We start from the raw sequence: 27,474 nt of genomic DNA, 5'->3' as shown, positions 1-27,474 counted from the left end.
CGTGGGCGTGGGCGTGTCGGCAGGCGCGGGCGCGCGGGCCGCTGCCATTGGTCGTCGCGGCGCGTGGCGCGAAGGCGGAAGCGCTCCGTGTCGGTTCCTCGCGGCGGAAGCGTCGCCATTTGCCGGCGCGTGAGGAGCGGGTTGCGGGACGATGCCGGGGGCGCGGCGCTCGTTGGCCTCCCCGGTGGTGAGCGGCGTGCTCTGCCCCTGTGGCTCCCCGCGGGCCGCCGCCGCCGCGGCGCCCGGCTCGGGGGCGGAGGGCGGCGGCGGCGGGAACGCGGGGTCCTGCGGGCGGTCTCTGTGCGAGGCTTCCGAGCAGGACCGGCGTCTCCGCGCCCTCTTCCAGAAGCTCGACGTGAACCGCGATGGCGCTCTCTGCATCCACGACCTGGCCGTGGGCCTGGGCCGCCTCGGGCTGCACCGCACCGAGCTGGACCTGCTGGTGAGCGGCGGCGGGGCTGGGCCCGGCGGGGCTGCGCCGGGCCGAGGGGGCGGCGGGCCGCTGTCCTCGTCCCACGTCCGGCCCGCAGCGCTGGGCTGGCTCCGGAGCTCGGCGGGTTACGCGGTTCCCGGGAGCGGGACGTGGGCGCTGAGGCCCCTTCGCCGCGCCTCGGCCGGGGCAGGGGCCCGCCGGGTTGAGGTAGCAGCGGCCTGTCGCATGCCAGCACTGGCAGCCCGGGGGAGCCGGGGTGAGACCAGGCACCGCGGCTCGGCACCGGAGGGGTTTTAAGCATTCCTCGGCATCTGCATGAAAGCAGCACTGCTGACCTGGACATCAAACCCGGAGCAATCGGCTTGCTTGTTACATGTAGGCATGTGCTGTAGTAACTGCGGAAAATCAAGATTGAAAATGTGTTGTTTGGGCACGAAGAACCATAAACTACATTCTCTTTTCTCCAGGTCCGAGGACTAGAAGTTGCATGCTTACTTAAATTTCTAAAAGATTTTTTGGAAGGGATAGGTGCAGTCAGGTTGTGCAGCTTTCATTGCATCATTGCGTTTCCTCACATTAGTCTGTTCAGCACCATGTTGCTACTCAAGTTTCTTGCCCAAGATGGCTTATATGTGCCAAACTCACTTGTCTATTTTAAAGGGTTTGAAATATTTTAAAACGTAGGAAGGCCACTGTGTTTGTACAGTTTGCACACGGAGTACATAAAACAGCGCACTGATGTGCTACTTCAGTCCTGGGAGCTGTGCTCTTTTGTGGCCACACAGCTCTTTGTGTGGTGCTGTATGCTGACTATTCTAGGCTTCAAGGTTCAACGTGATGTTGCTCTATTTAACTGTAATTAGTGCAATTTACATCTGTATGTGTTGGAGTAATGGGCTTGTAGTCAGTGCTTAGTCTTTTGGATTTTATACTAAGGACCATAAAAAAGCTGAGTATCTTGGGAGGGTAGTAGATAAACAGATGGGTGCAGTCAGGGATGTGCCATGTCAGAATGCCTCAGTCCTGCAGCAGGAAGGAAGACCTTAAGGATAACTTCTGAGTCACTGAAAAGACACTTCATTCAAGTGACAGTTCATATTCGCTCCTGGTTCTGGGAGTGGTGCCCCATTTCCATGCTTTAATTGCATGTATCTGTCCTTTCAGAGTTGCTAGTTCTTTTCTAACTTTGAATCTCTAACATTTTAACACCTAATGCTTCTTTTTGGTTGGCATCTTCCTTGCTGCTGTAAACTATGAGAGTTCTTTGGCAGTGTGAGGATCTTGTGAGTGGTTTAGTTGTGCTGTTTCTAAAAATAACGTTAGTGCCATGGTGATTTTCTGCTGTGCGCGTTTTGGTAATGAAATCTGATTATATCATATAAATCACCTGTGCATGCCCTGTGAAATGCTGACCTGCTGCCACCCATGGGTGCCGAATCCTTTACTTCTGGCAAAAGTCTGTCATCCACCAGAACGTTCTGTGCTTACACCTGCATGCCTGTCTCAGTTTGCATTCCCTTATCTTCCTGAGCATGTTATTTATTACAGTCTGACGTTCTGCAGGCTAGGAGGATGCACCATAAAACCAAATGCCTTTTTACTTCCCAGCAGATAGTTTCTTTGCTCGCCATGCTGTGGGAGCGGCAGAGAGGAACCGTTCTGCAGGGACTAGAACTGCTCTGTCGGAGGGAAGTGCTGTCTGGATGCTGCCTAACAATCCTGTCTTTCTGCTGAAGTCCTTCTCTGTCAGTATTCCTCAGCTCTTTGCTTCCTCTGCCTACTCTTCCGCTGCGCAGGAAGTGAGTGGTTAGATGAATGGAGTTCGCAAAGCATTGTTAGTATTGCAAAGCAATCCCCTTCAACAGTGTAGAAAGTGTCCGTTGAGAATGAGGATGCAGAGTTTGAAACTCTTCAGTTCCAGTTAAAGATGTGGGAACAGTCCTCAGAGACCTGGCTAGAAAACTTCTGCGTTGTGTCATTTTTAGGAAAATCAAGTAACTTCCTGTTTCCCAGGCAGTTCTATTAATAAAGTCATTCTTTTTTCTGCCCCATCCTTAGCTAATAATGGCATCTTGACGCTTGGGGTAACTAATCTGAAGTCACGCTTGAGAGAAGTGCTTAAGCATCAAGATGAAAACCTTTTTGATGTATCTGACATGGTGTTTGGAGACCCATTTAGACATAAATCACATGGGTTGCTTGTGATTAGTAAATTACTTGGTGGCTGTGTGCATTTTATTTTTTCCTTGTGTGCAATAGTATATTTGATATGGGAGTTCCCTTCTAATGTTTGGGAGACAGATGGAGAAATTATTAGACTCGTAATGTGAGGTTATCACCAATCTTAGTTGTGAGTTGCTAATCTCTTTGCGTCAGTAGGTTAAAAGTCCTTGTGGTAACAATAATAGTTTTGGGCTGCAACTTGAAAAGAAAATGAGCAATATTTTGGCTCCTTCAGTGCCTGAGAGTTCTCACTGAGATAAAACCCTTTGTGGCATTCTTGGAAAATTGCTGCCTTCTGTTTTAGAGGTGGCCTTCTGTGGTGGGGGAGAGAAGGGGTTGTACTTAAATGTTCTTTGAGATGGAATTTGCTTATGTAAACGATGCATTTTTTTAAACCCATGCTGTTATCTTTAAACCATTTGCCAAATACACTGTACCAAATCGGTGAGCCTTCTAACGAAATGCCTGTTTGCACTGGTTAGCATGAAGCAATTCACATACTTCACTTTGCTTGAACAGTAAAGTGATAACCACGTGGAAAATTTTTTAAGGGCTTTGTTCTGCTATGCAAAGGGGTAGTCTTCTACTGCTAAATTACATCTACTGGTCTAGTCAGTCTCCTGTTACTACTACTTTGAGCTCTCTCATGAACATTATGGAACTGGCAATATGCACTTAATGGAAATATGAGTGGTTGAACTGGAACTATTTTTTCTACTTTGTATCTGGAGATGACGTATTGTTGAAAGGATGTGTAATGGTAGTATTTGTGTATTTGCTAATATAACTGTTCTACTGATCCCGATTAACTGCAGGGCTGGAGTGCTGTTCTAAAACCTCATCTCTGCTGCTGAAGTTTGGGACAGTTTGAACTGGTGGAATTATTCCCAGCTGCCTAGAGACAGACTGAAATGGTGAACTTTGTCTGCAGCTACCTCTTCTGTGGTGGTTCTGAGCATCTTCTGCTGGACTAATTCTCTCAGCTTTAAGAAACAGAGCAAACATAACTCTTGTCTCTTTTCAGTTACAAGTTTCTGGTTGCCTCTGCTGTAATGATGGTCATCTCCTTGGCCTTGTGATACTTCCTTCTCCCAAGTTCATATATGTGACTGCCTATTACTCCCTCGGTATCAGCTACCCCATGTGAAACTGCATCAACTCCCATTCTGCTGAAATCTTCACATCTGCTTTCATCACTTATTTCTTTGCCTGGTATCTCCTCTTTGATCTCCAAGTTCTGGCTGTCCAAATTCCCATGCAAGTTCTGTTGTTCACCTATCACATGTACTGAAGAAGCATAACTGCACTGCTGCAGCTGGACCCTGCAGTGTTCTGTTTGCTTCAGGCCTCTCGTCTGAACAGTTTTGCCTTTTTAAGTATGTCTCTGGACTCTTCCAGCTGTCAGAGAATGCTGTATCCATGCTGTTCTGGGAGAGCTGATCACGAGAAACTTCTTCTACTGTAGCAGTTGCAATCATAAAGAAGTTTAATCTATTTCTGATCAATACTTTATCTTCTGTCATGACATCACTTAATTCTTCCTTTCAGATTTTTTTCCTGTAACTATTCTACTTTCCAAGACTTTTGAATACTCTGTATTACACTATGCATAATGTACTAAAATTCTAGCAACTGTAAGGGGTAGAGGAAGCAGGGAATTTTTTCTGTGTGGTGTTTTCACTTGTTTTCTGTTCACGGTCATCTAGAAAAGGAGGACCTGAGTTTTTATTCTGTTACAGAAGTGTGTTTATGATAAAAAAAGGCAATATTCTGATACTGTTTTGTAATTTAGACTGGAATATCTCACCAAACCTATATACATTCAGATAAAACATCATCATGGTTTGTATGTCTTGAATCCTGCTGGGGCAGTTGTGGAGCTTTTAGCCAGGCCTTTGTAATTCGTCATGAAGAGTTGTGCAGCACAAGGTCGTATCAAACAAATGAACCTGTTAGTTTGAAGTTCCAGTTGATACCCTTCCTTCTGCTGAAAGGTATTTGCCAACAGCTTCTCAACCACCCAAAGGACAAGTGTGGATACCCTGAACCAGTTTAACACAAGGTGAAACTCCTTTCAATAACACGTTAAATAACTCCATGCATTTATGTATAATTTTATTAAAATAGCAAGCAAAAAAGATCATATTTTCTGGGTCTGTAGGGAGTGGAGGCCTGTTCTTGCTCTTTGTAACTTACAAAATGTGTGGTTTGTTGAAGGCCTCATTCTGATGCGCTTGGGAAACCTGGTGCAAGAGTAGAACTGTAGGTCAGTGATAGAGTTGTAGATAAGCCTTTAAATCTGTGGTAAGTGGATGAGCTGGTGTGAGTTCTGGGTTCTGGGACCTCCTCTGATTTAGGTGTGCTAAAGACCCAAATGACCTCTTTGTGATCAGCCAAATGAGTTCTTGACAGCTGATGTAAAGACTGTGAGAAGAAATACAGGGGCTGGCTTTGGCCAAGGAAACTTCTCAGCACAGTGTTGGTTATTAATAGTCTTGGCCAGCAGCCTCCTAAAGTGAGAGCTTTGCTGGGTTGGAGGGTGCACTGTGACAATGACTGCCCGGGGAGGCTGGCTGGCACACTGGCTGCCTGCGTTGGTGGCTCTGCCTGCACCCAGCAGTTTTATGGGGGAGGGCAGGAGGAGGGTGATGCTGGAGACCAGGGAATCTCACACTGCAATGGTGGAAGCCTTTCCTCAGGCTTGGTCTCTGGTCATCAGACCTGCCTTGGTGTGATTAATGTATTAAACTAGCAGTGTGCGTCCACTTGGTGTTCAGAGGGGTAGATAAGAAGCAAGTTTTTAGATGCAAATCGTATGGGAGAAACTTGCTCTTCCATAAATTTACCTTGCATATAAACAAACAATTGTGGATTAAGCAAGTGTTGCTTTATGTTCATGTACGTACAGGACTAGGTATGTAACTCTTGAGAGATGCAATCTTGGAACGTTCTTCCAGGATTGCGTTTTGTCCTACCTTGGCAACAAATTGGAGAAGCCTGGTGGTGCTCAGGTTTAGCAGAGACCTTTGTCCTGTTTGCAGAGTGATAATGAACGAAGGATACTGGCTGACCTTTGTGAGACACAGATGCAATTTTGACTTGAGCATATAAATTTCAAATGTTGATGTTGTGTGAGAGCCTCTGTGCAGAAAGGCACCCTGCATGTTGCTGATGGGGCCTTGCAGTGTTGTTTCCCGCAAGATGCTGCGTGTTCTGGACTCTTAGCAAAGTTTCACCCAGAGCCTGAGTGAAATGAAACCACAAAACTGAGCCAAAGCAACCAATTGTGCCTGTGTAGAATATGTAGCAGGGTTTGGTTTTTCAGCACTGTGTTCTGTAGAGTGTTATTTAGTTACCGGGGCTAGGTGCCTTGGTAAGAGGTGGAAAATGTCTTATCCGCATCTGCACTGGATTATTAGATTACTGAAATAAACGCAGGTAAAAAACCCCCAGGACTTCAGTATACTTGCTGTTTAATTTTTTTTTAAAAAGAAACAAAACCAGTGATGAATCTGTCTGAATATTGAGCAGAACCCTTAAATGGTTGATGAGTGTTAATACAATGACGTCAGAGCCACAATAAAGACTTGGTCTCCTGTTTGAGAGCCTTAAAAATGGCGATGCTGCAGTTCCATGCTCTCGGTTGCATATATTATAATGTGATATGGCGTTGGGAGGAGGAGAGGGGAGGATTTTTTTTCCTTTCAGACCTACTTGTAGTAAATGGTAAATGAGTCTTTGTTCTTGTTCACGTCCTGTTGCTATATTCGTCCCTCTAAATGTGGGACATGAGCAACTTTAATGATGCCTCAGACTTTGTCTCGGGTGGAGAAGCGTAGCTGTGATAACTAGTGTCAATGTGGAAAAGCAGCAGAGATGTCAGGTTTTTTTTAAGTCATGTGTAGTGAGCTGCAGGGAAGCTTCTGGCCGTTAAAGTGGCTTGTAGTGGAGAATTCTGCTGTAAGAGAAATTACTGAAATTTTTAGTTTGTGAGTTGCTTGGAAAGGCAAAGCTGTTTGGTATGTGAACCTACATCGCTTAGCCGAAGGGGAGTGTGGGCTGTGTGAGAGCAAGCCTGGGCCCGGGCTGCTCAAGGGCCATCATTTCTTACTAGCTATTTTCCTGGTTAACTTTCTAGTGCAGCAAGCATTGACTTTCTAATTTCTGAGTGCCAAGGATGCCCTTTCTCTTGGTCAATCCCCAGTTCTTCATGTGATACGACACGACCTCAGTGGAACTCGTTCTGGGCAATGGCTGTGCACTTCCCCCTCCCTGCCCAGCTCGCTCCGTATCCCTGTGTTTGGCACTGCCCCCCCGGTTGCATTAATATGTCAGCTAGAATTGCTAATCACTTGTGCCAGGGTTCCTATAACGAGGTGACCTGGGTTTCTTTGTAGTGTTCGCTGAAATATGCTGTGTCACCTTAATATATTAACATAGTTGAGTGTCACTGGACAGTTTAATTATTTAAGCAGTGGTGGCCAAGACACTTAGATTTTATGGCGTGGTGCAAGAAGCACCGTGCAGGGTTAACTTTGGCTTTCTAAAAAGTGAGAACTACTTACCCTTTCCTCAGAAATTATATTTTAAAAGATAAGCGTTAACTGAAAGCATTGTGGTGGCCCGTCCCAGCTGGGGCGGGCTGGGTGCTATCTCTAGGTGACAGGCGTGGGCAGCGCTCCTTGGGGTGCTCCCAGGGCAGCTCCCGAAGGAGATGAGTCATGGCTGATTCCTACGGGGTCACCTAAGGAAGAATACGACCGCAGTGGCAGCTCTTCCTGTGCCAGGAGGAGGAGAAGGGTCGTTGCTCTGAGTACAGCTCCCTTCCCTCTGCCTCCCTTTTCACCCTCCCTCTTGCATTTTTTACGTGTTAGCTAGTTGTCTGGTGACCAGGCTCGCATTCTTGCTGGAAAATGCCGTGCATTTACTCAAAGTCTTCTAGAAGCCATCTTAAAGCAAATGGTCCGAGTCTGAATTTCTGCCCAGTACTACCAGACTGGAAAGGGCAAGCATCTGTTTGAAAACTGGAGTTTCAGACTTAGCAGGTACTAAGATGTGGCCTGCATGATGCTCTGCAAGAGGATACAAGAAACCCTGGGTTTGTGGCTTAAAACAGATCCTCCTTCTGACAGCTTGCAGTACTGAGTAAAATACTGTTTTAATTAAGCAAAACATGTCATTCTCTTGCTGTTTCCTCTCTGCTTTGTCTCTGTTTGGATAGATTACATGACTTCGTTGTTGGCTTCTCCTCCGGCTATCTAATGACTACCTGTTTTGGTGGCGTGGGACTTTGAGGCTACCTGTCACAGGTACCCTGTGTTCCTGTGGCTGGTGTGCTGGCTGAGAGCCAGCTTTCAGATCAGTCTTAGTGCTTTTCTGCCTTCAAAATCCTGGGCTTGGTTCATGGAAACACTGGAATTGGAGGGCTGACTGTTTCCTAATGAAGCTTAGGTTGGGAAAGCTGTTTCACTGTGGCCTAGGTGTTTGTTCATGATTTCTAGAAAAAGTGGATTTTTGTTCCTTATCCGTTCCTTTGTGTCACTGTGCCAGCTGGACTCAGGGTATTTACTGCATCTTTTCTTATGTGTGAATGATTGGCTTTGTGGTGGGGTTGGTAAGGTAATACTTCCCTGCAAATTCCCTGTAGGAGAGCATTTGTCTTGCCTCTAGCTATAATCATCTTGTCGTTACTAGGTTTATTATTCTGACCTAATAAAATTCCCCGCTTGGTAAAAGAAATGCTTTTTTTCCTTCCCTAAACATGATTAGAAAAGTCTGTAGTTCTCAAGGAGCTGTGTGGATTAGTGCTGTGGCAGAATTCCTCTGAGGTTTTCTTTAGTGAGGACAAAGGCCAAGGAAGCATTGCTGAGTTTCTGCTTTAATTGCACCCCAGGCATGTAATTTCTTGCACAAATTATTATTTTACTGTGGAATCTTTGCATAAACAAAGGAAGATGGGGTCCCTGCCATGCATGCACCACTAAAGCTATGCAGAGAAACTGTAAGCAATCGTGTCAGGTAACTCCAGCTGGTTTAACGGGTCCTTGCGAGGAGCAGCCCAGCATTAAGTGGCCACTGAGGATAAATCTGAAGTCCCACTTGGGTGCTTTGCCTTCCGTGTGGTGGCTTGTAGCTCTGAGGCTGAGGGGCCTGTCTGCCTGCTGCCGCAGCAGGCAGCTCCAGTGCCCTTTCCACGTGCAGTCATGCTTTTTTGGGCGATATCCATAAGTATCCTCAACTGGTTACCCCAGCAGAAAGCTCTGTAATTTTTGGCTGGGTTAATGAGGTTGTGAGGGGAGCAAGGTAAGTGCAGAGCTGATGTGGATGTGAGAGGACCTCTTTTAGCAGCCAGCACTAAGCTTCTGATCGGTTTACTGCTTCTTGTGAAACAACAGCCTTAGGCTAATAGAAGTTGATTTTGAAGAACTGTACCCCGTTCAGAAAATCTGCTTTGCTCCTCCTCTGGCTTGAGAGCATTAGAAACTTTCAAATATCATCTTAAAGGGTATGATTTACTGCGTTTTAGAAAGTACTTAACTTCTGTGCTTGTAATTGTGATGACTGGCAGCAGCCTAAGGTAATGGAGACATGACAAAATTCCTCGCTCTTTTTCTCCCCTGGGCTTTTGACCACATCCCAAATAGAACGGGACTGTGCCATTCCTCAGAGAGGGACAAGGCTTTCCCACATCCTCACCCCAGTGTTACTGCCTCTGAATTCTGTAAATTTTTTCTATTTTGTTATGTTTTTTATTTTTAAAGGTAAAAAACGTTGTTGCGTAGTCTATGTAGGCCTTATAACTGAACAGCATTTTTTCTTCTTAAGTAATTCTGAGATGTATTTGCAGAAGAATTCTTTTTTTTTAATGTGGTGTCTTCTATGTACTGGCGTCTCACTTTTTCCATTACTCAGGTTGGTCAAAGGAATTCACCATCAGCAAGTTCCTGAGCGTGATGTTCACTGTTCTTCCTCTCAAATTTATTTGCACATTGGCTACTTAAAGCTTGCAGTCCTTCAAGGTTTTGGATTTTGTTTTACAGATATTATATTATGAAAATGTTTCCTACAGTCTGTCACTCTCAAAAGTTAAAAGCTGGAAATTGAGGTGCTCTGCTCCCTGTGGATCTTGCTGTGCTACTGCGAGTAGGGAGCCCCAGGTGATGGAATCTGTGCTCTCTACTTAATTATCCTGCATGTTAAAACCCCCAAACTGTTCTCTTATGGAAAAGTCATAATGCATGGGAAAGTGAGGCATGCAGTGCCCTCTGTCTGTAGATTTTTTTGGACTACAAAGTTGTCAGTACTTTGAGATGGAAAATGAGCCCTTACTGTCTCTGGGCTGCTGTTCTGCCTTGCTGGGCTGTGCCAGGTGTGGGTGCTTGGTTCCACCAAGGCGGGCTGGCTTTGCCAGTGGTGCCCAGACTGGGCGGCCAACAGCCCCAGCCTTACAGCAGTGGCTCTGAGCAGTTGCTGCTGCGGTAGCAGAGGGAAACGACATTCCTTGTAGAAATTCAGGGAATGTCGTGTGTTCCGTGCTTGATATATTGATACACACTTGTGTTGCTGCTCTGGCTAATCCTGCCCTTGACTGTACGGTGACCGGCTCCTTCAGCAGAACTCGGCCTGTTTGACTAATAGGCGGTAGTTTAACCACAGCGTATTACATCTTGCACAGATGAATAGCCATAAACGCTGTGTAAGCGTGTCGCTGTGTTGTGCTGAAAACCAAATGGCAGAAGCACAATGCAGCACCAAAGGGCCATTGTAATGACGGATGAGACTAAAATAGACCGGGGAGAGAGGGTGTAGTTAGAGGTTAATTCAGCCGTGGCTGGGAAAAGCCGGCTTCTCTCCGGAGAACCATCTGCTGCTCTAACAAAGCGCCGCTGCCGAGAGCCCGAAGCGGGTGCGTACGCGCCCCGCCGCCCGGCGGCCTCTCCGCGCGCTGTCTCCTGCGCCGCGGGCGCGCTCCCGCCCGGCTGCGCGCGCCGCCGTGCACCGGAGCACCGCAGTGCTGGGAGCGAGGATTGGCTGGGCGCTGCTGCAGTGGGGATGCAGCCTGGGTGATCAGCCGCGCCGCTCGCCTGAGGTGCCGTTAGGATGAGCCGGGACGCGCGGGTTCATTGGCAGCTCCGAGAAGCTTCTCTCGGGGAGGTTCCGCTTTAGCTTTGCTCATAAGCGCAGCGTCCTGGCTTCGCTGTCCAAGCAGTCTCCAAAGCTCAGCGTCTTGGCTTCTCTGTGCCAGGGGTCTTGGGCTTTGTCTGTTGCCATCAGATTTCTGAGGCTCTGGTACAATGAGCTGCTTGTCAGGCCAGGCACGACTGCAGTAGCAGCAATTTCAAAAGGCAGGAAGCGTCCGCAGGAGCGGTCTGTAAAGGATCTGAGCCCGTGGAGTCACTGGGCTGAACCTCCTGCTGGCTGCCGGGCCGGTTCCCATCTTGGGGGTGCTTGGTAGTGCAGTCACATCATCCTTGGCAGCGGGCAGCTCCTGAGCACGCAGGGTTTGCCTGCCTGGGATGGTCGCTGGAGCAGCAATGGTGCAGACCCTTTGGCATTTTCTGTCTAGCTTCCTTCCCAGGGCCGTATGCCAAGGTCCTGCAGATGAAAAAGTGGATGAGGCCAGAAACACCACCCCGCTTCCAGGCCCCGGGGAGAAAGGGCCAAAGATGTTGGGGAAGCCACAGGACAGAGGGACTGATCCCACTGAAAGGAGACCAACTATCCTACTGGTGGTTGGACCCGCAGAGCATTTTCCAAAGGTAACGGGATATCCAGGGGCCTGCGGAGGGGTTGGCGCACATGTGTGTGTGTGGCATGCCGGGAGCAGGGGTGTTGCAGGTGGAGTGTGTGAGTAGCTGGGTATGTGTGTGTGTATTGGGGAGGGGGAGAGGAACAGGAAGAGGGAGCGGGGTCCAACGTGTGTGCTTGCTAGCAAGGAAACGTGGGGGGGCCATGGGAATGACTGTGAAGAGAGGAGGTGATCTAATAATTCAGACGTGATGTTCAAAGGGGGGGAAAATGCTCTTTAGGGACAAGGGAATACGGGGTCTTGAAGGTTCCTGGGCAACTTGTAAGAAGCGTGACTGAGAGGGCAGGGGATGATAATGCAGGTTAGTGGCAAGTCCCACCCCTGTACTGGAGATCAGCAAAAGATCAAATAAATCCTAAAATGTTCCAGGCTCAGTCTCTGGTAATTTGGCAAGCGTCTGGAAAAATTTGCATGTTTTCAGCAAATGAGTAGCTGGCTGTATTATTTTAATGGCACAGCCCAGAAGAGAGTAAAGTCTGTCCCTGAGGAGAAGGTGGCATAAGGGAGAGACCAAAATCCACGTGAGACTGGGAACTTCCCGAGGGGTTGGAGAGCAGGGAGGTGGTGGGAGGTGGTGGGAGCGTGCAATTGGCAGAGAATAAATGGTGAGGCTTTGTCAGGGGGGAGGTGAACAAAAGCTGCTTAGTTCAGTGCCTGGGCTCCTAGCACAGAGCTGGCTGACTGCACTTCTGGTTTATTTTTCATGGGGGGGAATGCTGTCTCCCCTGAGGATGGTGCAGTCAGCTCGGACCACTTGTGGTTTAAAACCAAGGGTGTGACCTGGGATTAGGGGAGAGGGAGTTGGGCATAACCCCTGCAAGCACTGGGAACACAATTGGGATAATGATGAAGGGCTGTAGCAGGGGTAGGGGTGCATGACTTGTGGGGTCCAGCTTCTTTGACAAGGAGTCGGGCTTGGTTGTTGCTGCAAGCTTTCCCTCTAAAATAGGGGACAAACAGGTTTAACTTGTAGAGGGGACTAATGTCTGTTCTGCTGTGTTGAATGGAAAGAGGCAGGGTGGCATTTTGCATTCTGGGGAGCAGAAGCTGCTCCCTGCTTGAATCAGCCTGAAACACCTTCAGGAACTTTTGCCTTCATCCCTATTGTTGGCAGTTAGCACTGTGCATCCTTTTCAAAAAGAAGAGCGTGCGCATTTTGACAAGAGGAGGACTTTTGTGCACAAAGGTTGAAGAAGGACAGAGCCTCAGAACTGAAGGAGGTTATGATGAAAACCTTGAAAGCGTAGGGCTGAAAATCTCTGGTGTCTTCCAGGGAACAATGGTCCCTCAGTCAGGGAGAGTCCATCTGTTCACACCTGCAAATGAAGCCTTCTCTGAAAGCTGATACCAGTCTCCTCTTTCCTGTGTGACCCTGGAAAGTTTTACTGCACTGGAATCCTGAAACTGGCTAATGGAGAAATACCTAGAGGATAAGGACGTGGTAAAATGGAGTTATTGCCGCTTAGGAGGTAACTGTCCATCTGCTAGGAGGTTGTGACTGTGTAATTTTAGCCTGTCCTGATTGTAAAGTAAAAAGCACTGTAAAGCTCTTCTGTTGAGGATTATGCAGATATGTTTTACCTTGCGGTTCCAGCTGGCTAATACTGCATCCAGCCTTCATGGCTCAGCTGATGGACAGTAACTTCTTAAGCTGCAATGACTTGTTTGTGCTTGATCAGATATCTGTGTTCTAATTACCTGTCTGAAGGAGAAGTGTTGCAAAAAGTCTTGTACAGCCTTAGGGATAGATTATAAACCACTGTGAGCAAACTATTATTTGGTGATTAAAGAAAACATGGGGGATACATGGTGTTTGTTCTCTTGCCACTGATGGTCTGTGACCTTGGGACATGTCTCTTGACTGGTATACCACTTTTTGTAAAAACACCTGTAAGTATCTATTTGCTAAAAGCAAGCAAAATATCATGCCTGATACTGGGGTTACTGAAAGGAATTGACACGTATTGATAAACTTGACAAAAGTGCATCCTAGCCATGTCTCTTCAATCTCCATGGTGTTATTGGCTTGTTTCTGCTCAGATCCTGCTTAAAGATAGCGATTTCAACATGAGGCTGTTTCTGCAAATGTGGGAGAAAACACTGATTGCAAATATGATGCGTTGGCCCCTGGGTGTGTGTACACAGGAGAGAGGTATGATCTGCCCCTGACGCCACCACCTGGACTTGTAACTTTGGATCTGTGTGTTGTCAGTGGAACAGGTCACCTTTCCTGGTTACCTTTATGTCAAATACCATGTAGTGTTGTCTGCCTTCCCTGGTCTCTGTGCTTCCCCTTGCACAGTCATGGCTGGCTACAGCTCTTAACGTTGCTGGAGTCTCTTAAATGATTAACTCCCCTCTTCGTATACTTTACACTTTTTGTTTGTGCTCTCCGAGGACTTTCTGTACTGTACAATTAATTATAAGCCAGTTTCCACAAATTAAAGAAAAACAAGTCAGCAGAACCTAGTGAAAAAATCGAGCAATAAAGGTTCTCTCTGGCCCACGGTGTCCTCACCCAGAAAGCTGTTTCACTGGTGAAGGAGGATGTTTGTTATGTAGCTGTGACGCTCACTGGCACTTGATATTTTTAGATTTTTTTTTTTAAATAAGCAAAGTGAATTCAAAATTAAGCAGCATACTTTTCTGCTCCTTGTATGGCTGCATCCTCTAACCCTTTGGGGAGGTACCTTCTGGAGCTGGTGTAGTAAACCAGTGATGAAGCAGAAGCCTAAAAGGCTTGGGAAAGTTAGCATTGGAACAGCAGGGTATTGAAACAGGTAACTGGTGCAGCATTTAAATTCTTACCAAATCCTATAAATAAAACGAAAATGAGATTGCAGCTTCCTTGATGACAAGAAAAGTGAGTCTTCTGTAGAAGGAAGATGTTCTATTGTCAAGTTTGCTCTTGGTTTTGTTTTAAGATTTAAGGTTTAATCATAATTAAGGTAAATCAATCGCATGTAAATAAAATCATAATTTGCCTTAATTTCACTTCCATACAATTTCTGGATGGGTGTTTCCATTTTGGACTGACTAACAAAACCCCAATGGATGATGCAGACAGGCTGAAGAAATGACTTCTCATATCATCAGAAGATTGAACTCCTAGTTTCCAAAACCTCAAAATAAGAGGTTTTCAGTGTTTGCTAGCCTTTAAACAAGTAGATAGCACTATTGTGAAATACAACTTTAAATCACTGTGATTCTACTTGTAGCCTCAGCTTGTCAGATCTTCTGTTACTCTTCCTTTGGGACTCCAGCACTGTGAATACAATACTTGCAGAAGTGCCAAATGCAAAACTGCAGAATTTTCTTGATAGAACCAGGATTGTAGCCCTGTGTGAATTTCTGCTGTTTAAAATGAATGTCAGCATTTTTGAGATAGTCAACAAGTCCAAAACTGTGTGCCAAAACAGACATCTACTGTTCCTTTTAGCAGAGGAGGCTTTTAGCTGGCTTCACATTGACCAAAAATGTGTAAGTCCAGCTCTGTCTTTGTTGGCAGAATTTTTGGATAGAAGAAGTATCAGGGAGGACTGACTTGAAAGGACTGACTTTTTTTGGAGATCTGTGCCCTGTCCTTGGTTTGATCAGGAATAGACAGTGCTAATGAGGGATGTACTGTCCGTAGCTCATGTCTGAAGGCCTGGGGTGGGTGTGCTGCTGCCTGCAGGGGCTGGGGCAGTGGTACAGTTGACCCCACGCTGGTCATGTTCCAGCAGCACTGATCCCTGCAGCTTTGGATAGCTGTCTTCCAGGTTTATCAGATTTTTTTTTTCTTAGGTGGATTCTAAAACCTTGTTAATGCTTAAGTTCCCTTTGTCATTAGAACCAGAATTGCTGGTATAAACTTCATTTGTAATCTGTCTTTCCTTCTTAGCTTGCTGTTCTGTAATTAATACCCTGCTTAAAATCAGCTTTCTTAACCTCATTACCTTTCTCTTTTCCTCTGACGTAGGTAGTAGGGCTTTTTTCCTAAAATGTGCAGATTTTGCCTTTTGTCTCTGGCTGCCAACTCCAGGCAGAGTTTATTAGGAAAATCTGCATCACGTTGGCATAGCAACTGAACTGCCAAGCAGCTATAATAGTGATGCTTGGCAACTCGTGGGAAGGACTACAGAGAGTGTTAAGGCTTGGTAGGGCAATTTGAGTTACATTTGTTCACTTACTACCGGGAGCTGGGGGAGAGCTGCTCGCCTCGGTCAGGCTGGAAGGTGCTTGCTGCTGGCTGGTGTTGTGCAGCAATTAGCATGCTGCTTGCCGTGAGACTTGCTGGGAAGGCTGGGGTGTGCTGTTGGTGTGCATGTAGTGAGCTGCTGCAGCTGATCTTTAAGAGGATCTGGAGTCTGAGAAGATCCTATTTTCGTGCGGAGAGACGTCAGCAGGGAGTAGGTTAAGCCTGGTTAGGTAACGCAGCAGTAGTGCCATGGTAGGTGAGGTGCCTGGGAGAGGGCGTAGGAAACCCTTGTAGGGCACGGTTCTCAAGGGTACTGAATTGCCGTGAGTTGTGATCTATTAAGATTTGAAAAAAAAATATCCTTGAATAAACCCCCAGATTAAAAAATATTCCCAATTTGTGTGATTAAGATGCAGCTCCACAAACAGCTTATTACAGACCTTGGCTTTTCTTTAGAGAATGAAATACCACGGTAAAGACGTAGAGGCCCCTTGTGCATTCAGATCTGAGGAGGGAAATGCTTATTGGACTTTGTGCTGGCCAGGCAATCTGTCTGAACAGAGCAAACACAAGAAAATGTTGCTGTGTCCAGCAGTGGGGAAAGCTGTTAGCTGGACTGGCTTAGACCAGTTTAGCAAACATGCTGGGTTACTTCAAGTGCAGGCAGGATTAAAGTGTGTTGGTTATTGGCTATGGCTCTTTGTGTACTCCTGGTATGATGGCTTCTCTTTGATGAATATCAAAACTATATTTCAAAATTAATGTTAGTAATTCTGTACTGAGCAGCATTGTTACCTACTGCACTACTCTGGTACTCTTTCTGTAGAGCCAGGTGTTAACCTGTACATCAAACTCCACTAAATGCTCAGAAGCCTTTAATTATATCTGCGTTAAATGATGTGTGTGCCATGCTCCTGCTTCAGCCTGGCCTTCTCCTGATGAAAGCTCAGGAACTCGCTTACAAAGTGGTTAAATGGTAGAGACTGGTAAACGTTGTTCTGCCCAGGCCACTTCTCATTATAGCGCATATCTGACTGCAGTGTTTAATTGTAGTTGGAAGAGGAGGAAAAACTATTAGGCTGGGGTAACTGCTGTGCAGATGCTTAGCTATGAGGCTTTGAAGCAGCTGGGTCTGTTTTGAAGCCTGCCCTTGGTTTTGGTGGGTTCTTGGGTGTTTGGTGCAATGGCAAACCTTCCCCACAGGCTTTATTGCTGCCTGTGTTAATAACTTGGCATGCTGCAGAGGTGGTGAGCGTGGTCTGAGGGCTTGCCTGCTCCAAGCTGGCACAAGTGGTTTTGGGAGAACTTGCAAGCAAAGCCAACCAACTCGGGCATAGCAAAGTAACCTTAGAAAAGTGGAATTTCAAGGCTTTTGCTTAGTCTGGATGTCCTGAATACGTCTGAAAGCAGTAAGTGGCTGACATCCTGCTCCTAAGGTGGTTTTAGAGGAAGAATTTTTTTGGTAAGGGGAAGACAGTGAGAGCCCTTCCGTGTTGTGTGATGGGAGAGGTTATGATCAAGACTGGTCCCTATTGTGCTGCGTGTGTAAATCCTCAGAGGGGTGAGAACGGGGTCAGGAAGGGCTGATCGGATGTAGGGAACAGCAAGTGAGTGTCTCGGATGTTGGCCAGAGCCTCTTGGGTTAAAGGAGACTATCGTTAAGAGTTAAGTTGTGGTGAGGTGATGTAAGGTCTCTGGGCTTAATGGGAGCCTGGTGTTGAGCAATGGGAGGCAGCTGGGCAGTGTGGGACAGGACTGTACAGCCACGGTTTCCCTTTTAAGTAGAAGGGCTGGGCTTGTACAGCCAATCCCACCGGAGCCAGCTGCCTCATAGGCATGTGTCATGGGGCTCTGCTGGCATTTCCTTCCCACTAAGCGCTGAAATTAGCTCAGGGGAGTCATTCAGTTTTACTTCCCTTCCTGGCTGGTCTGAGCAGGGTGGCTCAGCAAGATGCTCTGCCTCTGTCTGTATGTGCCGGTGTTCGGGGAGTCGCAGACGGAGTTTCAATACTTTGAGTCAAAGGGGCTGCCAGCTGAACTCAAGTCTATATTCCGACTCAGCCTCTTCATTCCTTCCCAGGAGTTCTCCACTTACCGCCAGTGGAAGCAGGTATGGCCCCGAGGGAGGAATGGGGGGGAGCGAGCAGTGGAGGAGTGGTCATGGACAGCATAGACATGCTTCCCTTGCCCCTTGGCAGGGATTGCTGAAGCAGTGTGGAGCCAACTGTTTTCTTTTTTATTATTTTGGTTTGAATTGGGTGAGATCTCAGTGCCTCTAAGATTGCTTAAAGCAGTTGATTTGATGCAAGTTAAATAGAAAAAGGTGGTTTTTCTTCTGCTTTAACTGGTCTGCGCAAATATGGTGTTTCGCATCCTCTTCCTTTTCCTCCTTCTTGCACCTTTCTGCCTGCCTCCCTTCTGACAAGGGGCGTGTAATCCCGTGTCAGCTTGAGCTGATGCGAGTCTCACCGTGGTGAAGTGAGCTGGTTTGTGCTGTGAGCAGGAGGGCAGCTCTGTGCGAGTGGTGTGGCGGTGGTGGAGTGAGCCAAGGAGGTTGTGCAAGTGTTTCCTTTGCTGCAGAAGGGAGATGCACTAACCCGGTGGAGCGCTCTGGCTGACTCTATGTCACAGCCTTTGCTTTCAGCTTGCTGCTGCTGGTGTGATTTTCGTGACCAGGTTGTCAAAAGCCTAGGCAACTGATTTTTGAACAGCAAAGCTGGATAGGCTTTTTGTACCTTTGTGCAGACAATACAAGCAGGGGTTGTAGCAGGCTTTAAGGTGTATAAGGACCCAAAGTGCGCAGCAAGGGCTGTGTGTTATGCAGGTGACCATAGAAACATCTGCAGCCAGCATAGCTGTAAATGACCAGTTCTGTCTATGGAGATTTTGTATTTGCTGTTAAAGGCGAAGACCTGCAGGCAAATATTTGTTCGTATCGCTGGAGAAGATGCTGGGAGCTTGGCTTTCTCACCCTTCACACGCATGTTGTGGGTTACTGTTTGACAGGCTTGCAGCATTTTTCCTTTGCGATCGTGGAGGAAGAAGGCCAGCAGAGCAAGGCAGCCTTTATTACCTGCGGTCTCTGATCACTCATCGCACATCTCTGCGGTTGTTAGGGGCGTGCTGAGAGAGCCGGAGCAGTTACACTGTCACATCTCTCTTACAGTGCTTTCGAATTATTAATGCCTGTCAACTGGTATGGGGGTTGCCAGTCAGAGGGAAGCCCTGATTCAGCTGTTCAAGGCCAATCTGCTGACATGTGAGGGGTGTTGGTCTATCTTTAGCCCACAAGTTGAATGTGGGGTCATATCTGAACTTTAAAACAGTCATATGATAAATTGCAGGTTAGGAATACCAGGCATACCTCAAAGGTCAGGACAGCTGGGGCAGCACTTTCTTATTTAAGGTTCAGAAAACAATTAGGAATAATCCTCATGGCATTAGTGCTAAAGTGACAGGACTTGGTGGAGTGAGAGAGAGTGAGTTTTAATAGCGAAGTATTTAGTATTGAAGTAATTAAATGCCATTGAAACAGAAGAGTTAAGGCTTATGAAGGGGACTGGTGCTCACAGGCCAAGGAAACACCACAAAAGCTTATGTTTCCCTGTTACCTTTAAAGTCTACATATTGAACAAAATATTGGTGAAAAGAGGGTTAGCTTAGTGTTCAATCTCGGCTCAGAGCTTCCTTAACAACCCACCTGCTGTTCACATAGATTTACATAAATTCACGTAAATTTAGGTGCTGCAGTAGGCTGAAACACACCTCATTTAGTGCAGCTCAGTGATTCATCTTGAAAAAGACTTACAAGCTGTCGAAGGCAAGTGACTGAACAAGAAGGGGAATAGGAACTCCCTGAGCCGCATTCCTGCAGCCCGGAGATCACCTCTCCTGTCAACAAGTAGCCACGTGCCCTTAGATAGGACAGTCCGTCTGCTATTGCCCCATGCTGGGGTGAGTTAATTAGTCGTTTACCTTGTCCTAGATGTCTGGCACAGAGTCTGATGTAGATTTCAGCTGTCCTACTAAGAACCTTTTCTTGTTCTATATGCATCTTGTGAGAACTTGTATAATTAAAGCATATAGCTTCAGGGTGCCTAAACCAGTTCATAGGGGTTTTTATCTTTGCCTGTGTCCACTAGAGCTGGACAGGCTTTTTCTGGTTGGAGTTAGTTATTGCCAGAGGGAGTTGACTTCTCTAAGGATCGTAGTAGGCATGAAATTCCTTCTCCTGTTCAGGTTTTTTTATTGCCTGAAGTTTTGTGACTCACTTTTTTAATGCAGATCTGTTGCCTCGTACTTAGTTCAAAAACCTCCACAAGGGCTTTGTAAGGTGTTAATCAGGACACAAGGCTTGAGATTAGACACGTGATACTGGCAGAGTATCTCTGATATAAGCATGAGGCATTTCATCTGTGTCACTCTTTGGGAGACAGTTGCCTGGAATCAGGTGACTTTTCTGCACTACCGCTTTGCTCAAATTTCTTTGAGGAATTATCATAATTCTGTTGGCTGCTTTCTGGAGGAAAAGTCAAAGTAGTGTAGGAAATGATCTTTAAATATGGTAGAAGGAGGGACAGATCTGTCTGAATGAACAGAAGAACTGACAGTTTTTGATTGTTTTCTGAACAGAAAATTGTGAAGGCTGGAGACAAGGACCTGGATGGACAACTGGATTTTGAGGAATTTGTTCACTATCTCCAGGATCATGAAAAGAAGCTGAGACTGGTCTTCAAGAGTTTGGATAAGAAGAATGATGGTAAACACCTTTTTCATGCTCATGAGTAGACTACTGCATGTGTTACCTTGTAATATGTGTACTTGAGCTCACTGGCTTATCTTTGCAGGCCGTATTGATGCCCAGGAGATTGTGCAGTCTCTCCGGGACCTGGGAGTCAAGATCTCTGAACAGCAGGCTGAGAAAATACTGAAGAGGTGAGGATTCAGCTGGCTTTTCTGTTTTACTGTTGAGGGGGTTAGAAGGAAATGTAGGGATATGGAACTCATCTCCTCCTTCTACCCTGTACATGCTTTCCAGAAGCTTCAGCTCTTTTGCCTGTTACTCTTAATTTTGATTCCCCCCCCCCCCCCCCCCCATGAATTGACACTTGTAAGGTTGTAATGCATTAATGGAGAGTTATTGTCAGTCTCTTTATCTTCCTGACCTGTTGTGGGGAAGTGCTTGCACCTGACCTGATTTGCATCCCTGTCTGATTGTCCTGCTGCCCTGGGCTTGCTGCTTTGGACACGGACTGTGCAGTTGCTCTTTGGAAATGCTAAGTGCTTTATGCATGTGGCACTAACACGTTAACAACCACTTATTTGTGCTGTTTTTTCCTCTTTCTTTCCTCTGCTACCTTCCCTCTGTGTGTTTGCCTGTGTGTCAGAATAAGGACGGGACACTTCTGGGGTCCTGTCACCTAGTAAGTATTATTTTCCCTTCAGTGTCAGTTACGTCCCGAAGTTTGATAGGAGGGGGTGCCACTACTGTGGGTCAGTTAAAGGGGAGAGAGAGGGAAGGAGAAAGGGAGCCCAATTTTACCTCTCTGTAGTGTTTGGTGAACAGAAGCTTTCCTAGTTTTGTCTTGTGTCTCTTTAGAAGTCTTTTAGTAGTTGCTTTGCAAAGCTTTTTTTGATGTAGGCCTGAATAATCAAAGGGAAGGGAAGGAGGAATTTGTCACCCAGTGGGAGCCTGTACTCATCTAATGATAAATCTTTTCAGCATGGATAAAAATGGGACAATGACAATTGACTGGAATGAGTGGCGAGACTATCACCTGCTGCACCCAGTAGAGAACATTCCTGAAATCATCCTGTACTGGAAGCACTCCACGGTATGAAATAGTTCCTCTGCAACAGGTCCTGGTCCTTCCCCAGCTTCTCAGTCAGTCCTGACCCCCAGGAGCTGCTATCAGCAGTCCCTATCTTTCTCTTCATGGTTCAATAGCTGCCTTGTAGCCCTAGAAGCCTGATTGCTTCCTGTCCTGTCCTGTTATCTTGCCACCTATCACTGGCACAGCTCTGAAGCCTCTGGCACAGGTGATAACAACTGCACGTTCTGCAAGAAGATGAGGGTGTTGACTTGGCTTGCACCTCCGAGAGCTCGTACCAGTGGCCAGCCCCTGCTGGTTCAGGACCTGTTAAGACTAGAAGTTGACTTGACAGGCAGCCGTCCTTCTTGGAGATATTTCAGGGTGTGTAAATAGCATGTGACGAGATTAAACTGGTTGCAAGCTTGGAAGGTTCCAGAGAGGTCCAGCTTTTTTGCCGTACAGCTGCCGGCACTTGGTAATTTTGTTCCTCACTATGATCTGTAGTGTTTTAATGCACATGAATGTTGAGCAGTTGAAGCTGCTTTGACAGAAATAGTGTCAGGTTCCCCCGTGACATGCTATAGCAGTGGCAGTTCCTGTGGCCGGACGCAGCAGTTAATGACTATAGATAAACTGCTGGAATAAGCATAGCCAGTACTTCAGCACTTAGCACTGATAAAGAACAGTAAAACTTTGTCAAGATCACTAGTTGCTGAAACATTTCTTGACACTTTATACTTTTGCAGATCTTTGACGTAGGAGAGAATTTGACCGTCCCTGATGAGTTCACAGTGGAAGAGAGGCAGACAGGGATGTGGTGGAGACATCTGGTTGCAGGTGGAGGTGCAGGCGCCGTGTCCAGAACCTGTACAGCTCCCTTGGACCGCTTGAAAGTGCTCATGCAGGTATGATGGAGCAGTTCCGGTTTGTTTGAATACCCAGGCGGATTCCTTTAATGTTCTTGGATGCCTGGGAGGTGATAATGTTTGTTGACACAGTACAGCGGGCTGTCCAGGATTGATCTCATTGTTCTTGTATTGTTATTTCTGAAGACTTTTTGGGTTATTTGAATGGTCAAAGTAATGTTAAAAACTTATCTTTCATTGACTAGAAAAAAAATATAGAGAATCTTTTGGGAGGCAGACATGTGAAAACTGTCAATAGTTAAAGGGCTTTGTGGTTCAGAGTACTGGAAAACTTGGGTTTTGGTGAAACAAGTTCTTAGTCTTGTGTTGCTATGAGACACCCTGAGGCCATTGTAGCATGGTCAGCTGGCAGAGCTCATACTCAGTATAAGAAGTATTATCATCATTAGAAAGGAGTTAGAAAAACTTGAATTTGACCGGCTTTGTCACTGTACCTGCTCTTGAGCCAGCTGAGAAGTTTACCCTGGGTAGCTGATATTACACTGGGTGTTGCCTGTTTTAACCTTTCCTCCCATTCCAGAGTGAGATATTGATTAATTTCATTAGTTAACACTAGACTTTGCAAAAAAGAAAAGAAGCTTGCTTTCCTATTGTAGAAGTTATCTGGAAGGGATTAAAGCCTTGGCAAATCCCTGGGTAAACAAAAAAGCGCCCTTTTGTCCCTGGATTACAGAAAAAACGTAACACTGTCGTAATCAGGGCTGGAAATAATCCAAGCTTGCATGCTGTCTCTCCCCAGGTTCATGCCTCCCGCAGTAACAACATGTGCATCATTGGCGGTTTTACTCAAATGATCCGAGAGGGTGGACCAAGGTCACTGTGGCGAGGGAATGGCATCAATGTGTTGAAGATTGCACCAGAATCTGCCATTAAGTTCATGGCCTATGAGCAGGTGAGTAAAGGGGCACAGACAAGTCTGGCTGCAGAAGGGCTTGCAGAAGGACAAGCTTAACAAAAAAAAAAAAGATGGCTGAGAGTACTCAGCGAGCCTCAATGTCTGTCTTGGCTTCCACAGATCAAGCGGTTCATTGGTACTGACCAAGAAATGCTGAGGATTCATGAGCGGCTGTTAGCTGGGTCTCTGGCTGGGGCCATTGCACAGAGCAGCATCTACCCGATGGAGGTGAGGCGGGTGGCTGATAGTCCAGCCCGTGAGGGGTCATGGCAAGGTTCAATGGGAAAATGTGGGTAGCACGTCAGCACTACGATAGCATAATTAATGAATTCTTCGTGGTGATGTGGAGTAATATGGCTGACATGACGCTTGCTGTAGTCCTGCCCATCATGCTCTGAAGAATGACATTGTCTATAGATTTTTCTCCTATTGATTCTCCTGTAGGCCTTCATTGGTATTTATTCTTGTCTTCTAGGTTCTGAAAACACGGATGGCTCTAAGGAAGACAGGACAATATTCAGGCATGTTGGATTGTGCCAAAAACATCCTTTCGAAGGAAGGAATGGCTGCCTTCTACAAAGGCTACATCCCCAACATGCTGGGAATCATTCCGTATGCTGGTATTGACCTGGCAGTCTACGAGGTATGAAGTCTTTAACTGTTGTAGGGCTGTGCTGCCTGTGTAGCTTTATCACTGTCAGACCTGTCAGTTACTACAGTTTAAATAATTTATTGAAGCTTTCCTGATCAGCCTGATGGAGCACAAATAGATTTTTTTAACCTAAAACGGCCTAAAAGATAATCCGATACAATGATTCTCCTTTCCTGGTCAACACCATGCATGGTCCCTTGTTTCTTAGGAGAAAGTTGCAGCATGAAATTAAGGAAGGGATTTTTCACAGGCACTAAAGTAGCAGTAGCTCAAAAAGATTTGAGAAGCCATGTGCTTCTGGCTGAATTGGCACTCAGCTTTCCGGGCCTTTACACTAGATCTTTTATGTAACGTGATGTTCTTTTGATTGCCTCTTCACTGTTAACATCTGGCTTGATCCTTCCAGACACTAAAAAATGCCTGGTTGCAACGCTATGCTGTCAACAGCGCTGACCCTGGAGTCTTTGTTCTGCTGGCTTGTGGCACCATCTCCAGTACCTGTGGACAGCTTGCCAGTTACCCACTGGCTCTTGTGAGGACGCGCATGCAGGCCCAAGGTGAGAATTTCTGGGAACTGTGGGGACTTGTGTCATGGTCTCTGAGCAGGGTAAAGGTCCTCCAGCGTAAACATTGCAACAGCAGCCTTAACTGGCCCGTGCAGCTAAGCAGTAGGCTATTTGCTGTGCTGTAAGAGGACAGGATGGACTTTGTGCTGCCCTTAGCATCTGGGGCCAGCCACCTCCAGGACAGAGGTTCTGTTTTGCTCAGATCAAGAGTTTTGGGCTAAGGGCATCTGTGGAGCAGTTTGACAAAATGACTGTGATGTGCAGCATGGCTATGGCTTGCTGAGAAGTTAGGTGCTGTTCCCCATGAAGCACCTTTGCTCTGTGAGCATCCACAGGAAGCATGTGAATCAGAACTGCTCTTTGAGACAGGTGTTACCTTTAAAGTGTTTTCACCATGTAGGCTGTATTATTTATTGTGGGTTTTGCTATTGCAGCTTCAGTGGAGGGTGCTCCCGAAGTGACGATGAGGGGACTGTTTAAACACATTCTGAAGACAGAGGGAGCGTTTGGTCTTTACCGGGGTCTGGCGCCGAACTTTATGAAGGTGATCCCAGCTGTAAGCATCAGCTACGTGGTTTATGAGAACTTGAAGATGACTCTGGGCGTGCAGTCACGGTGACCACAAGATGCTGAGGACTTTGAACTCTGAAATCTTGGGGTGCAATCCCAAGACGTATAGCCATCTCTCATTCTGTGAATGTGTTGACACTAAGCTGACTAAGCAAAGCTGTGAAATCTCAGATAGTTTGTGAGTCAGTAAGGGGAAGGGGAGGATCTGGTGTCCTTTGCCATCTTGCTACTCAGAGCTCCACAATAAACCATCACGTGGTCCTTTTTGGACCTTTTGGGAGACCAGGAGGTGAACTCCTGGGAGAATTCTAGGCACAGGTTGCTGAGGTCAGTTCCCAGCAGTATGGCAGAGTAGCAAAGATTTGGGTAACAGATCTGCTTTCAGTGTTGTGTGTACAGAGCTGTTCGCCTGCAGATGAGCACCTTCTGACTTGCTGAAAGAGCTTCTTTTTCCATTCAAAGAGCTTCTTTTTCCATTCAGTTGTTAACTTCCTACCTGTTGTTTAAATTTGTACAAACCTTGTGTAGGAGCTGCTGCCACACCAGGCTTGTTATTATGTTTACATATATTCCTTTGGGTAGGAGACATTAATGTTCTGCTTCCAAGACTTGACATGAGATATAACTTTGAACTATACCGGTTTTGAGGGCTGGTGGGCAGTGGTTTATCCAGTCAGGCTGAAGGTTACTTAGGCCAGCCTGATGAAGAATTAGGATTATTTATTTTTTATAGGTTTAAGTGTGTCTCATAAATCCACTAACAAGATGCACTTACTAACAGAAGCAGCAGACTAGAGCCTGCATGCCTGTATCCTTTGCATGCTGGGATTGGCTTGTCTTATACTCAGCAGGGGCTTGGAAAGGGGAAGGCGGGAGAGCCCTGGGTGGACTGGCACCTTGATGCATGGCTTTAGTGAACAAAAGACAGTGTTTCACAGCTCCTGTGCAGGCGTGCTCCCAGCACGACATGAGCCCCTGTGCAACATTGCATGGACCTCTGAATTCCATTCTGCCTGCTGCCAAGGATAGCCGGTGGACCTTTACCAAGCCCCGTGCCTACGCTGCTATCTATCTCTTTAGACCTCTTTGTAGATTGGTGTTCAGGTTTGCGTTAGCGGAATGGAGTCCCCAAGCCAGGAGTATGCTGTGGGAAGGGGTGTTAGGGGCTGGTTGTCACTGGGGGAGGTGAGCCTTTAGTCCTGAAGACATGCTTGCTTTTGTTTCAAAGGGTGCTTTTTGTAAGGCTAAGGGAAAGAGATGGCTTTAAAATTTCTCTGACCACATTATGGGCTACTTTAGTTGATAGGATCTGGCTTCTGAGGCCTGGGAGATCCTCACACAACTTTTCATTTTGAGCAAAATGGACCAGCGTTTCATTCCACTATTTTACTGCTTAAAGCATATTTATTTTGTATTTATTTGAACAGAGTTATGTCAGACTATTTTTATAGACTTGTTTAAATATTGTTACTGTGCTTGTTTTTCTCCTCTTTTAAGAAGTTCTCTATTTGTTCTCGTACATCACACAGCTGAGCCATGGGGAGGGGCACTAAAGTTGCTTGTGTACCTTCCCTTTGGGGCTTGAGCTGCCTTTCCCATGCCTGGGGCTGTTGCTAGAGGACCTCGGCCCAGAGAAATTCTGTAGCGAGAAGCCATAGGAGAGAAGGGAGCAGGTAAGGAAGCAGTACCTTGGGAGGAGGGAAGAGGGTGCACTGTGAGGCTCGCCTTACTTTGGAATTGCCTCTGTGCACGGCTAGAAGGCTTTCAGGTGAATGGCTGAAGTTGGGAAGTAGAAGGTCTGTGAATGTTGGGTGTCAATGGTTAATTGAGAGTGAGCTTGGGGAATTTTTAGGTAAGGGGGGCGGGGAGAAATCTCAGGGACTGAAGAAAACACAGGTTTCCAGAGAGAGAAGGAGACTTGCACTTGGACACAAGCTGCTGCAGTTGTGCTTTGAGGCTGAATCAGCAGACCCTGCTGCTGAGCCAGTGCTCTTCACATGCAAGGTGGGCACCGTGGGGAAGTGTGTGAGGAAGTGGGAAAGGACTTGCTAGCACTCAGCAGCTGCTTTTTTTGCTGACAGATTTTGGTGGTTTGTGGAGAGCCTTTCAGGAGAGGCTCTGCCTTGACTTTTCTAGTGCTGTCAGTAGTTAGCCACGTGGAAATCTAGCCTATCTGGATTAGCGATATGATTTTTTTTTCCACCCCCCTCTTCTTGAGATCAGTCATAAATTCTGCAGCGGCTCCTTCCTACCAGTGTGGCCTAATGGGAATATGAATATCAGAATGCAAAAATCAATGCAAAATGACAACCATCTTTGTAGCTATAACCACAAATTGTTATAATGCAAATCTAACTTGGATTCTTCATGTAGGGAACAGTCTGCTAATAAAGGTCTGTCAAAGAGA

At 46.5% G+C, this 27,474-nt stretch overlaps 1 protein-coding gene across 3 annotated transcripts; it reads left to right on the top strand.

Moving 5' to 3' along the window:
* The first annotated feature begins 114 nt into the window (after window positions 1–114).
* SLC25A25 (solute carrier family 25 member 25) lies at window positions 115–27,474 on the top strand. Of its 3 annotated transcripts, none has more exons than XM_055719999.1 (10): window positions 115–442; window positions 20,278–20,404; window positions 20,493–20,580; window positions 21,368–21,479; window positions 22,205–22,363; window positions 23,124–23,276; window positions 23,400–23,507; window positions 23,755–23,922; window positions 24,338–24,488; window positions 24,932–27,474. In XM_055719999.1, exons 1-10 carry the CDS (start codon window positions 152–154, stop codon window positions 25,114–25,116), a joined length of 1,542 nt encoding a protein of 513 aa, XP_055575974.1. In that variant the 5' UTR covers window positions 115–151; the 3' UTR covers window positions 25,117–27,474. The 3 variants fall into 3 exon arrangements, with proteins under 3 accessions (XP_055575974.1, XP_027665138.1, XP_005442043.1); XM_027809337.2 differs by lacking the exon at window positions 115–442 and adding an exon at window positions 10,713–11,415; XM_005441986.4 differs by lacking the exon at window positions 115–442 and adding an exon at window positions 16,576–17,755.

Source organism: Falco cherrug, chromosome 9 (genome assembly GCF_023634085.1).
Source record: "Falco cherrug isolate bFalChe1 chromosome 9, bFalChe1.pri, whole genome shotgun sequence".
Lineage (NCBI taxonomy): Eukaryota > Metazoa > Chordata > Aves > Falconiformes > Falconidae > Falco > Falco cherrug.
The sequence above is the reverse complement of the archived record's forward strand: the minus strand, read 5'-3'. Positions and strand labels throughout refer to the sequence as shown.

What these genes read in the sequence shown, in the direction of transcription:
- SLC25A25 (XM_055719999.1), top strand. Translation starts at nt 152, where the DNA reads ATGCCGGGGGCGCGGCGCTCGTTGGCCTCCCCGGTGGTGAGCGGCGTG. An exon ending in GCTGAGAAAATACTGAAGAG is followed by an intron (nt 20,581 to 21,367) that starts GTGAGGATTCAG and finishes AAATCTTTTCAG; the next exon opens with CATGGATAAAAATGGGACAA. An exon ending in TGTACTGGAAGCACTCCACG is followed by an intron (nt 21,480 to 22,204) that starts GTATGAAATAGT and finishes ATACTTTTGCAG; the next exon opens with ATCTTTGACGTAGGAGAGAA.